This window comes from Eumetopias jubatus, unplaced genomic scaffold (assembly GCF_037043125.1).
Source record: "Eumetopias jubatus isolate StellerSeaLion01/CBP00866 unplaced genomic scaffold, mEumJub1_p1.0 scaffold_1, whole genome shotgun sequence".
NCBI classification, from domain to species: Eukaryota; Metazoa; Chordata; class Mammalia; order Carnivora; family Otariidae; genus Eumetopias; species Eumetopias jubatus.
The window spans coordinates 54,421,064-54,434,517 of NW_028274807.1; the positions used below are offsets into that span (position 1 = coordinate 54,421,064).

Here is a 13,454-nt window from a genome sequence, read left to right on the forward strand (position 1 = left end):
AAAGAGTGCCTTACAAAATTAAGGTTTAGAAAGCTAGGTATTATGGCAAAAAAGAGGATATTGTACTTTTGACTGGGTGAGTGTGGAGCCCAAGAGTTTAAGAGTTGAAAACACCTGGGGTGATTAGAAATGCAAGTCTGATTTAAGACTCGAAATAGAAACTGAGACCATTACATGAAGGCAATTTTTCTCAGACTTGAATAATCCATAACTCTCCTTTTGGGGGATAATTCTCTTGTATCCCCAGAATTAAATGATTTTTAGTACAGAATTATTTTTTTTTTAAACTACTGGTGACATTGTCCATGTGGTATGTCACTCGGTCTTCCTTTGATAAAAACATGTCTGCCCCTGTCCTTATTAACATGGGACAATATGGTACAACTTAATGCAAACAAAGGAACATTGATACTGAAATTGTGTAGAAACTTTTTAAACTGGTCATCCATGAGACTCAGAATATAGGTCACTTTATCACAAAAATGAAAATAAAGTTCCCCCGTGACTTTTAGATCACGAAGAACACATCCTTGAGCCATTTGAGGGGAGGGTGGAAGGATGAGACCTTGAGAGTGATGATCTTAGGCTCTGCGTTCAGGGAAAGCCGGGCTACAACAGAGACTGGGCCTGCAGCTCAAGGGCAGTCAAACTAGGAATGAAAGAAGAAAAGCCAACAGAGTGATGCATTATTGATTAGGTCACCACCTCCAGTGACTGTGTTCCACCCTTTGGGACGTCTCAGGAACATCAGGAAATGTGTCTCAGAACTGTTTATATTTAACCATCCCCTCCAGTCCCCTCATGGACATTACCTCCTTCATATTTCTGGATTGTGCATGCATGCATGCATGGGAGAATTCCTGTGGCTCTCTCACTTCCACTTCAGAACTTTCTAGGGACCGGTAGAGTCTCAGGGCAAGGTGCTTCAGGCTCCATCTGCACTCAACTGGTTGAAGCTTTTGCAGAGCTTGTTGCTGCAGCATGACTGGAGTAAGAGGTTTACTAAGAGCTCAACAGGTGTCCATACAGGCTACTGTGTGTAGGGTAAGGGACAGCCACACACTAGTCAAAAGACTTGACTGGGAGTAAGGTCTGGCTCTTTGCCACAAAGAAACCAATCTCTGTGACCTTAGACAAACCAATACTAATTCACTTGTGCAAAAATTGAAGCTGTGAGGGTGTTTGGGAAACGACTTTCATCATACCTCTTTTCAGGGTTAAAATGACGTCATGAAAGCCCTTTCCTTTTCTTCTCTGGCCCCCACTAAATCTTCCTTAATTTGCAAGGCTCAATTCAAATATTATCCTTGCGGGAGCATGGATGGTTTTATAGAGGGCGTATCATGTTCTCATGTGAGTGTCTGGCAGAAGTCTAGCATGAACTGCATGGGACACAGACTGATTTTGTCTTCGTGCCCATAATACTAGCAAGTTGGCACACTGTTATACTAACGAGTACGAAGCACATGCCCAGGGAAGGTGTCAGCGAAAATACTTGACACAGAGAAAGAGATTAAAGGAGAAAAAAAGTCAGGGTTGGGGGGGGGCAGCCAAGGAGCCACGTTCCATATTCTTGTGAGCACCTACTCTTTTGTTACCACAAGCAAAGTGAATCATAGCCCTGTTCTCTTTAAAAAAAGAAACTTTCTCCACTTCCACATCCTTAGGCTTGCCTTTAGCCATGTTGTGGATTCCTTCCCCTTTTGAATCCAAACTGAGTCCTTCTCAATTTGTAAATAGGAAAGGAATATTGCTGAGAGTGAGAGAGTTTGGCAGGAGAAGGGGAGGAATTTGTCCTGGCCCCAGACGCAATGGGTCCAGACCTGGAACTCCCACCACTCCTTTCTCCGTGTCTCCTGTTGGGAGAAAATCTGGAAAGACGAGAGAAGGTAAGGAGAGGATGGTAGAATGTGAAAAATGTGTGTACCAGCGAGCACAGAGCTAGGCATTTACTTCATCAAGGTGATGTGAGGATTAGGAGACCATTTGTTTTTTTTTGTTTTGTTTTGTTTTGTTTTGTTTTTTTAAAGATTTTATTTATTCATTTGAGACAAAGAGATACAGAGAGAGAGAGAGAGAGAGAGAGAGAGCACGAGCAGGGAGAGAGGCAGAGGGAGAGGGAGAAGCAGGCTCCCCACTGAGCCAGGAGCCTGATGTGGGGCTCGATCCCAGGACCCTGGGATCATGACCTGGGCCGAAGGCAGACGCTTAACCATCTGAGCCACCCAGGCGCCCCTAGGAGACCATTTGTATCCACCGCTATCCCCAACCTCCATTTTACCAGTGAGGAAACCATTCAAAAAGTGGCATATCATCAAAGCCCTATAATTAGTAAATTTTGGAGCTGGAAGTAAAAAACGAGGCCTGACTTCAGAGCCCATAATGTCACCTGCCTCCTGCTACAATACCTACTGGTATCACAAGACTCCGGTATCCTCACTATGAAAGGAGCCTGCCACTCTTAGTTGGGACTTTTTCCCTTACTCACCTGAATACGAAGTTTGCTGTGCCTGCCAAGAAAGATACCAGGTTCTGTGCCAAAACTTTTCAGCTCTTCAGAAGGACAAATGCCCTTATTTTCCCACACAGTTTGAAAATGGTGCTTCTGTACTCCCATTAAGCCTTCCCTCAGAGGCTCTCACCCTGTGAAATTAAATTCAAGGTAGCTCACCGAGCACATTCTCTTGCCTGCCTGTTCTCAGAAAAACCTGGTTCAGAACTGAGCCCTGGGTGTTCCATCAAGTGCTGTGCACACTGAGTATATTCTGAGGCTCCAGAGGCAAAAACCTGACGTTTGAAAAGTCCTCAGATATGACCGAGAGAATATGGCCTCCTATTACATAGAATGGGGGTGATAGTCTCTTGGAACTTAAGCACGTGCCCAGGGGAAGTGTCAGCGTGCTTCCATACAGCTGTTAACCTTTCCTTTGCCATTCGACTCTTCTTCCCAGGTCGTTACTTTTCCCTGAAGAGACCCTTCTTCACCCTCCCAGGTGGTTAGTTTTCCCTGAAGAGAGGACAGGTGCAGAGGAAGCACTTAGTCCTAACTGCTGCTCATCCTCTATGTGGCCTTAGGCAAGTCTGTTAACTTCTGCTGCCCTGTATCTCATATGAGAGCATGAGGCTGGCTAGCATTCTGAGGCTTTCTACTTCCAGGATGCTAATCTGTTTGTGTAGGCGAGCTATTAGATAAGATGGTTTATCTTATGGCAGGAACTTTCTCTTCTGGGAACTTGGGGTCTTTGAGATAATAAAGTGCTGCCAGAGACCACAGGTGATATGTTTTATATGAGTAAGTGAGCCAAGGGATTATTGGCCTATGTACATTTTGTGTTAAATCTATTTTATTAGAATATAATGCAGGATTACAAGTTTAATTGATATGTGGTCCAGTTTTAAGTAGTACTTACCAATCTAAAGATAGCTAGTTTGATCATTTTTGAATGTTAAGAGCAGACCTATATAAGCTGGTTTTCATGGGAGAAAAGAATCTTAATGCTTCTCAAAAATCTCTGGAGGGGCACCTGGGTGGCTCAGTCAGTTGAGTGTCTGCCTTTGGCTCAGGTCATGATCCCAGGGTCCTGGGATGGAGCCCAGCATTGGGTTCCCTGCTCAGCAGGAAGCCTGCTTCTCCCTCTTCCTGCTGCTCCCCCAGCTTGTGCTCTCTCTCTCTGTCAAATAAATAAAGTCTTTAAAAGAAATCTTTGGAAAGTATGGCAGCTGACTTTTCTTAATATTTTTAAAAAGCATCTAGTAAGCATAAGTAAAAGTATACATGGTAGTTTTCTTAAGGTTGCTTGTTTGTTTTTAAATGAGAATGCCTTGCATTTTCTTTTCTCTTGATTTTTCAAATATATACCTGTCTTTTAAAACCACCTCCATTCAAAAGCCTGATCTATTTGTGTGGTTTGCATGCAGTTGATGTTTATTTGGGTAATCCGAGGTAGCAGAAGAGGAATATATTTAATCATCTAACCTTTACAATAAGGAACATTTGAAATGTCAGCATTTTATTTCAGGAGCAGGTGAGCTATTGCACTCTAAGGCTTTTATTTATTCATTTACACCATGTGTCTTCCTGAAAAGGAATCTGAAACAGCTTAGAACAGCTTGTAATAAGGGTAAAATAATAAGAAAAAAATGCAAAAGAGGAGACGGAGTAAATATTCTAACCACAAGTGTCAACATAGTTGCTACTATGGAATATAAGCCTATGTCTAAGATTCTTGGAAGCAGGAAAAGGCAAAAAACAAATTATATAATGTTTCATATTAAAAAAAGGGATCAAGTTCTTCTGGTTCAAAACTCACATCTCTAATAGAGTACATTATGTAAGGGACACTGGCTTCATCCGTCCAATAAATATTTAAGCAGCTATTATGTAGTCAGACCTGTGTCAGGTGTTGGAGACAAAGCTGCGTAGGTGTGTGTGTTCTTCTCCTGAAGCTCAGTCTATAAGTGTGATAAATATTAAAACTATGGATATATAACCAATTATTCTTTTAAATCAATTAATGAAACAGTAGTGATTCCTAAATTCCTAAGTTTGCTTAAATTCTTCCCTGACTCCCCAGCTGAGACCTGAAAGATGAGTAGGCACCCGTTCAGCTGAGGGAACAGAAGGAGCAGTGGCTGGGTGGGCTGAAGAACCCACAGAAAGCCATGCGTGCCTGGAGGAGACGGCACAGACAGGAGAGCCGCTGGTGACCATGGAAGTAAGCTTTACTTTATCGAAGTAAGTATGTGGGTCTAAGCAGACAACCTTTATTTCTCGAGAAATACTGCCCTTTATTTTAAAATTACTATGCTCAGTAAATTATATGCTTTGTTTTATTTTTTTTCAAATAAAACTTGGCAACCCTTTGTCAGTCCCCAAGAAAAACTTTTTTTTTTTTTTTTTAACTTTAACTGGTCTATGAAACCCAAAAAGCTGGGGAACATGGGTCTACATAGGACCCTCAGCAAATATGGCTGGAGGGACTTGAAGAGCATAAAAGTTTGGAGTTGAAGCATAAGGTTGTGACAGGATTTCCTCATGGGACTAAAATAGGGTCTGCGAAGTATATAAACCATGGCTACTCTGGACAGTTACTTAGACTGCATAGCATACTGGGGCACCCGGCTCATGTGACGAATGAAGATTGAAATCTGGCCCTCATTCCTCTCACCAAATCATGTATCCTGGGATAGGCCAGGGCCTTCCTGGAAGAAGAGGAGGCTTTTTTTTTTTTTTTTTTAAATTAGGAAGACACTGTAGCCAGTGGTAACACACATCATCTTCCAGTGATCTAGCTTCATCCAGAGATAGAACTTAAGCCTGTAGGAGTGGATATATATGGCATGAAGTTAGAATCTGTGACATTCTTTCTGCCAGGTATATTTTTTAACGGGTACAACTGTTCTTCATTACCCTCTAGTAGGGGTCTAAAGTGCTAGCTTCTGATGATTAAAGATGGATCTATAGGTTTTAGAAATTAAGCTGGCAAGAGGAAGTATGAGTAGTAGGGAGGGAAGAAAATATCTTCATGTCTCAGTAGTTAAGGTAGATACTTTAGTAGTTTTACATGATAGTACATAAGTTTGCCAATAGAATCCTGTCGTCCTGTCCTTGAAAGGGCGAGGTAGCCTGTGCCCCAGGGAGATTGCTTCTTGAGAAAAGTGGTAGCTTTAACTACAGTCAGTTTTGAATTTAGACCTTATTAGAGCAATCTTTTTCTTAAGACCTCATAACAAAGCAAAGCAGAGAAGGGTCTAGTCAAAGGCTTTTCGGAGAGGGTATAGCCAGTTACCAACGGGCCTGGAAAAAAAAAAAAAAAACTTAACTAAAAGTTCTACTTTGACTAACATGGCCTACTAGATATGCCTTCCAGGAGGAATTAGCTGCAAAATGCATCCATGGGTTGTAGGGTAAATTGACCTGTTCTATGGAGGGGTTTTTTTGTTTTGTTTTGTTTTTTAATAATTGACCAATTATGTTGGAGACTGTGCTGAAAACATTGACTTAGCTAATGTTCAGTCATTCCTGGAAATAAGCAATTACTAAAATTATTTTTTCCAACATCTTTTGCTTTATATTATACCAATTCATGTTCATTGTAGAAAAATTAGAAAATACAGATTAAAACATCATAACTTTATCCTGTAAAGAGATAATAGTAACATTTTATTCATGCTCTCAAATATTTTCTACCCACGTATATTTTGTGTGTGTATATTTTTTACGAAGGTGTCATTTGTGGTGACCCTCAGACTACCTCAGATCAGCTTGTACTCCTCACCACTCCCCAAGTTATGTGGGAAATTTAGTGCATGTCCTAAGATTTCTGGAATTGCTCAGGGACCCTGATTGGGAAGGTGACAAGGTCCCTAAAGGGATTATAGTGATAGCTAGTAAAATACTAAAAAAAAAAAAAAAAAAAAAAAATCCTACCATAGAATGTATTTGCCTTTAAAACAAAGAATGGGGCCATGCTATATTCACACTGAACAACCCGCCACCCCATCCCCCACTCACTTAACTATATTGTTAAGAATAGATTTCAGCAAATTTGGCCATTTTACAACCATCAGATTTTCTTTCCTAGTTCTCTGTTTCTGATGATTAGATTATCAGTGAGGGTGCTCAAATTCTCTTCTAGGTGGCTTGCAGTCAGAATACAGCAACACATACTATGGCAGCCATGAAAATACTCAAGATTCCTACTGTGGGGAGCATAACTGTCTGGCAGTACCAGCTGCTGTGCCTCTGGACATACGGCCTCATTTACACTGACATCATGCTTCCCATGTCTGCTCCCAGCCAGTCACTGAGCACGGTTGGGGGTATTAATGCAGGTCCTTTGCTGCAACATGAGGGACTCCATTGATGGGTGGCTTTAGCATAAGAACTCCCTATCAGATAGGCTAAAATTTTCTTGGAACCCCATTGTAATCTGAAACCCTTCCCACCCAATCTTCCTTCCTTCCCTGGTTCCTTTGGAAATGTCAAACTTTCCTCATCACCTCATGGTTCTCCCTGCCTTGTTCAGCCCTCTTCTCCTTTTCCATCCTGGGTATGTCCCCCTAGTAAATCTGCAATAATCCTATCTTGGCATCTGCTTCTCAGAAGTACCCAAAATATTACACTTAGTGACCATTAAGAGTCATAAAACCTGTTCATGCAAGCTTGGGGAAGTACTACAGCACTTGTCTCATAGGTTCTCAAAGTTCCTTGCAATGACAAGTTGACTTAGAGGCAGACACTGATGTATTCTAGTGCTAACGGCTCTTATAGGTCTAGGCTTCTATTATACTCCTGTTCATGCAAGAGCAGATGTGTTGGTAGTTTTCACCAATGAAAACCTATTTTGAGCATCTCTGATCCTAGTTAGTAGATCTTCCAATGCTGCTTGAGCTAGTTATCATTAAAGTGTTTGCCATTGCTGCTTCTATAGCACTCACCTAGAGTGCATGCACTGAACAGGGTTCTTCAAATATTAACTAATTACCCCGGGGAAGTAAATTAAATCAGTGCATACACACAGCACATGGTCCATGCTTAAGTATTTTAAAGTAAATTACGGTGTAATGTGATCTTTACCCATGTCAGCAAATGCACCTTATCTAATGACTGCAAAATGGTCAATGGCATGAATATCCCAGTTATTTTAATCGATTCTGCAAGAGTGGGTGTTTTTGGTTCCTAATTTTTAACTGTTAGTTTCTGATTTAGCAAAGCCTTTCTGTGTACTTTGGGTATTGTCCAACTTTTCATAGACTGTCTTATAGAGGTAGAATTGGGTCAAAAAGCATGCCCAATTTTAAGATTTTTTGTTATTCATTGCCAGAAAGTCACCCAGGAAATCTGTTTCGATTTACAGTCCAAACTGTTACTCTATGAGTTGGCTTACTTCTTTTTCCTTTATTTCTGCATGTGAAGTTATGTGCACAGTGTAAATTTTTATTTAGAAAAATCCCAGCAATTTAAAAACCCTTTAAATCCCCCACCCTCCTTATGAAATAGCACTTAAAACCCACCTTTGTTTGCTGCTTCTTAACATTCCTTCCCCATGCCTCCCCTCCCACAGGGTGGCAAACACAGAGCTAGTTTTGTGAGCGATTCCAGGACAAGGTAAACTCAATAGTCTCTGGGTCTTAGGCTTCTGCTTCCTGGGAGTTTACAAAAGGACCTTCTGGAGTATTCAGTGGGGGAGGTCATGCATGAGTTCTAGGAAATCTGAGGTTTACTACAGTCTATGAATTTGGAAGAATTGTAGTGTAAACCAGGTGCTAAACATGATCAGTGGAAGCGAAGTGAACTGCCCTGGGTTTCTTGCTTCAGAGCTCACCATGGCCTTGTTCCAGCTCTCAGAACTAAATGGAAACAGAAAACTTGGGTGGGGTGAAATAAATGTTCATATCCATTTTAGGCTGCAAAACCTGGAGGAAAGAACAGGACATGTATCAGCACATTGTCAAGATCACCACATTCCGTCTGGGCCATGACTCTCCAGGGCATTCCTCTAGGTGTTTTTTGTTATTGTTGTTTTGTTCTTTTTTTTTTTTTTTTTTTTAAGACTAAACCAAAGCAGTAGGGGTCATGGTCATACTTCCTACAGCGTGCCTATCTAGACTCACTTTGCTCCATCTGGTCTAGTTTCCAGGTAGCATCTCAGGATGTCTGTTCACTGTCCTCCTAGGAATCCCTTCATCCCTCTCCCATTTGGAACTCCTATTGCCTGTACCCTGTCTTTGTTTTTCTTGGTTTATACTTTTATTTTGGTGTAGCACATTTCCAGCAGCTTCTTGAGAAAGAGGATGGGTAGTGATTTTTTTTTTTTTTTTTGGAGACCATGGGTGTCTGAAAATGTCATTCTACCCTCACAAGGCTTGTGAGTTGAATAAGTATAGGTTACAAGTCATTTTCCTTTAAGTTTCTGGATATTACTCCATTTTCCTTTTGCTTGCAGTGATGCTGCTGCAAAGTCTGAAGCCACTGTGATTCTTGATCCTTTCTGATCTGCTTTTTCTTTTCTTTTTTTTTTTTTAAGATTTTATTTATTTAACAGAGAGAGACACAGCAACAGAGGAAACACGAGCAGTGGGAGTGAAGAGGGAGAATCAGGCTTCCCACCAAGCAGGGAGCCCAATGCAGGACTCAATCCCAGGACCCTGGGATCATGACCTGAGCTGAAGGCAGATGTTTAACAGCTGAGCCACCTGGGTGCCCCTGTTTTTTCTTTCTGGAAGTTGGTAGAATCTTCTTTTCGCTGGTGATCTGAAATTTCAGATGTCTTTGTGTAGCTATTTTCATCTACTACTTTTATTCAGTAAACTTTTTTTTCCAGTAATCGCAGTTCCCATCCTATTTTTCTAGGGGAATTTTCTTGAACAATTTGGTTTTATGCTCTGTTTCTTCTTTTTTTCCTTAGATTTTCTGGAGTTGACATCCCACTTTCTTATCTCCTTTTCTCCTATTTTCTGCCTCTTTGTCTTTTCACTCCACTTTCTAGGAGACTTCCCTGACTTCATCTTCTAACCCTCTAAATGACTGCACTTGTTATGTTCCCAATTCCAAGCTCTTTTCTGTTTTTTAATTTTTTTATGGTATCCTGCTCTTCTTTCATGGATGCAGCATTTTCTTATTCCTCTGAGGATGATGATAATTTTATTTCATTTGGTCATGTTGATTTCCCTCTCCTCTAACCCCTGAATTTTTTTGCTACTCTAAGATGCCTTTTTTTGTGACGGAAATTAGTATTTTTTTAAAATTTTTAATTTCTATCTTCCATGGTAGGAGCTTTCCTCAGATATCTGATAATATCTAAGCATCTGCTTAATATTAAGTGTGAAAGACCTAAAAAGTTCTTTAGAAGTTCTGAGAGCTTAAAATATGGGCCATGCTTATCAACTGGGTTTACTGGAGAGTGATCGAGATTGGCAGTAGGGGAAGATCTTTTATTCAGCATTAGGTATACTTTTGATCCCTCAATCCTGTCTTTTACCCTAATTCTGATGTGTGCCCAAATCATCAGTCCAGACATCTTGCTTTTAGTTTCTCCAGAGAAGAAGCATCCAGATTTTTCTCAGAGTTGGGAGGGGGAATTGCTCAGCAAAATGGAGTAGAGGAGGGAATCTGCAAGGTTTAACTTCTTACATAGTATAAGAAGTCTGTCTCCATTTTTAAAAATCTTTGCTGAGCGCTTTCAAGCCCCAACTTACTCCTTCTCCACTTTGATCTATTTAGGCAACCTGATAAGAAAGCCAGGGCATTCCTTCCGTTGGCACTGGAGGGAAGTTCAAACAATTCTGGGAATGAATTCTTCTTGTGGTTCTACCCCTTCACCATGATAACAACCAGAGCCACTTGCTCTTGCTCTCACTCTCAAGACACTCAAGCCAATTCTAGACCATGTTGGGTTCTGTCCTGTTCTGCTCAGAAAGTCTCCTTATGTAATACAATTTTTTCTACCTCTTTTTTTTAATTTTTAGTTTTTTAAAGATTTTATTTATTTATTTGAGAGAGAGAATGAGAGAGAGAGAGAGCACATGAGAGGAGGGAGGGTCAGAGGGAGAAGCAGACTCCCTGCTGAGCAGGGAGCCTGATGCGGGACATGATCCAGGATCATGACCTGAGCCAAAGGCAGTCGCTTAACCAACTGAGCCACCCAGGCACTTGAATTTTTTCTACCTCTTAATATGTGCATGGTGTCATCGTCTAGATAACCCATTTGTTGGAAGGGTGTCTTAGTCTGCTTAGGCTACTATGACAAATTGCCATAGACTGGGTGATCTAAACAAAAAAACAGTTCTCATAGTCCTGGAGGCTGGGAAGTCCAAGATAAAGACCTGGCAGATCCCAGGGTCTGGTGAGGTCACTCTTCCTAGTTTGCAGATGGCCATTTTCTTGTTGTATCCCCATATGGGGGAGAGTAGAAAGGGAGAAGTATGCTTTTTTTTTTCCTTATAAAGGCACTAATGCCATCATGAGGGCCCCATTCCCCAATACCATTACACTGGTAGGGTAGGGTTTCAGCATATGAAATGGTGGGGGCACAAATATGTAGTCTATGACAGAGAAGGTCCAGACCATCCACATTGCATGGCTATAAGAAATAGCTTTCAGAAGCTTTTCTTTTCTTACTCTTCCTTTCACCACCAGTTCCAAAGCCAGTTCCTGTGCTTACCGGGCACTCTGTAGTATGAATTGGTTGGCTTTCACATTTCCCCAGTACTAGCTAGAGATTAGTTTTCTTGGATCTACCAAGTCAGTTCGTACTTGCCCATATTTCTCTAGCTTCCAAAATTTTACTGTCTCACCCTCTTTCTGATTTGTATCTTTCTCTTTTTAAGACAAACATTTTCTAAATTTTTATTGACTTGAGGTAAGAAACAAAATTAAAAGCACGTGTTGAAGTTGCTGTATTAACCCAAAAGTCCCAGATGGCTCATTTATTCACATCTTTTCAACAGTGGATGTTATCCTTTTATTTATTGCTGAATTCCCTAAATGTATTCTGCATTTAGTTCTAATCACTCTGGTAACTCAAATTATCCACGTTATTGGATAATGGTTCACTCTTCATATGACTAAGAGTTTACAGTACAGTTTTATGATTTATGGCAGATTCTTAAATTCAGCCGTTCAGTTTACCCTAAGTTTGCTTCCTATTTTTAGTAGCACTCCATTGTAATGCAGATGGAGACTTGTACCAATATTCTAGAAACAAGTTGAAATGAAAATGAATTATCCGTACCTATCTCTACTGCATTTGTGTGAGGGAAATGGAAAGGCAATCAATTCATGGGTGTCTGTTTAAAATAAAAGCCACTTTTCTTCCCTTCTAGGTTATGAAAATTTGATCCATCTTTTGAACAAATTTAGCAATGATTTAAAATTCTTAGTTATACATGCCAATTTTAAATTAAGATTTCAAAATGCAGTTGTTAATTTAAAAATAATGATTTCATCCAATAGTAACCCTGTTTTTTCAAAATTGACTTATAGGTTGGTGAAATTTCTTTTTATTAAAAAAATAATAATTCAAGAGTTATTTTCACAGCAAAAGCATTTGGATGAAAATTAGCCCCTTCTTTCCATAAACACCAGAGTCCTAGTCTCCCCTTTTAGAGGCAGGGGCCAGATTAAATTTATTATGTATGTCTTAAAAAATGATCTGTGTGAATACAAGCATGTATACAATTATATAACCTTTTTTATTACTAACAAGAGCATACTATTTCTGCTGTTCAGTGCTTTATTTAACCATATATTTCTGAGGATTATATGATCTCAGCACATTTAGATTTCCCTTATACTTTTATTATTTTGTGTGTGTGTGTGTGGAAATACCATAAATACAGAGAAGGGGACAAAATACATATAGTTAAATGAATCAGCACAAAAGCCCATCAGTTAGCCAAGCAATAGAACATTCCTAACCCTTCATGTCCCCTCCAAATCACCACCATCTCTCTTTCCCTCAAAGGAAATCTCTTCTGAACTTTTATGACCATCCTTTCCCTACTTTTCTTTAGTTGTACTACTTAAGTGTGTATCCTTAAGCCTTATAGTTTAGTTTTTGCTTGTTTAGAATTCTTCGCCTCTGTTAGAATTTCAGACAGTTGGAGTGGTGCAGTGTGAATTGTTCTGTGTCTGGCTTATCCAGTGCTTTCTATTTGTCCCATCTATTTGATTTTTTTTTTCTCCAAATGTCCTTCTTTCTGGCCTTTATTTCACATTTGTTTTATTTTTTTTTCCTATGCTATCTTGGAACTTACACATTCTTTTGCAGTCCTTTTACTGGTTAACCACAAGATTATGACATACTTTTTTTTTTTTTGGTTCTTAAAGCCTTATATTAATTGTTACTTTATTTTCTTCATGAATAATGCAAGGACCTTAGATTCCTTTTAGATACTTCAACTCCATTATTCCCCTCTAAACTTTCAAGGCATTATTATTATGTCCTTTAGTTTTATCTGTATTTTGAACATTATCATCATCAGTCCACTTGCTTAAGTTTGTCCCATATTCCCCTTTACATTGCTCATCATTCCTTCCTGAATCTTAGCTTCTACCTGGTATCATTTTCCTTCGGCCTGTGAAACATGCTTTTAGTATTTCTTATAGTGCAGATCTACTGGTTGCAAATTCTATTCGTGTCTTAAAATTATTTCACTTTATTTTTCTTGGAATATATTTTTGCTAAACTTGTAATTCTTGGCTGGGAGTTATTTTCTTTCAGCACTTTGAAGGTATTAATCCCTTCTGACTTCTCTTAACTCTTTAAAAGTTAGTTGTCTGCCTAATTGTTACTTTGGAGACACTATACTTTTGCTGTTGTTACTTCTGACTACTTTAAGATTTTCTTTGTTTTTTTAATCTTTCACCGTGAGGTACATGGTTGTTTTCTGTTTAGGGTTTGTTGGGCTTCTTGAATCTGTAAATTAATGGCTTTCAGTTTTGGAAAATT

At 39.7% G+C, this 13,454-nt stretch overlaps 1 protein-coding gene across 1 annotated transcript in view; it reads left to right on the top strand.

Moving 5' to 3' along the window:
* The first annotated feature begins 4,620 nt into the window (after positions 1-4,620).
* The window catches only part of HHLA2 (HHLA2 member of B7 family), a 44,213-nt gene continuing 35,379 nt past the window's right edge, over positions 4,621-13,454 (top strand). The window contains exon 1 of the mRNA XM_028110548.1: positions 4,621-4,735. Within this exon, the coding sequence (XP_027966349.1) occupies positions 4,710-4,735 (26 nt within the window). The 5' untranslated portion in view covers positions 4,621-4,709. The remainder of the gene's footprint in view (positions 4,736-13,454) is intronic.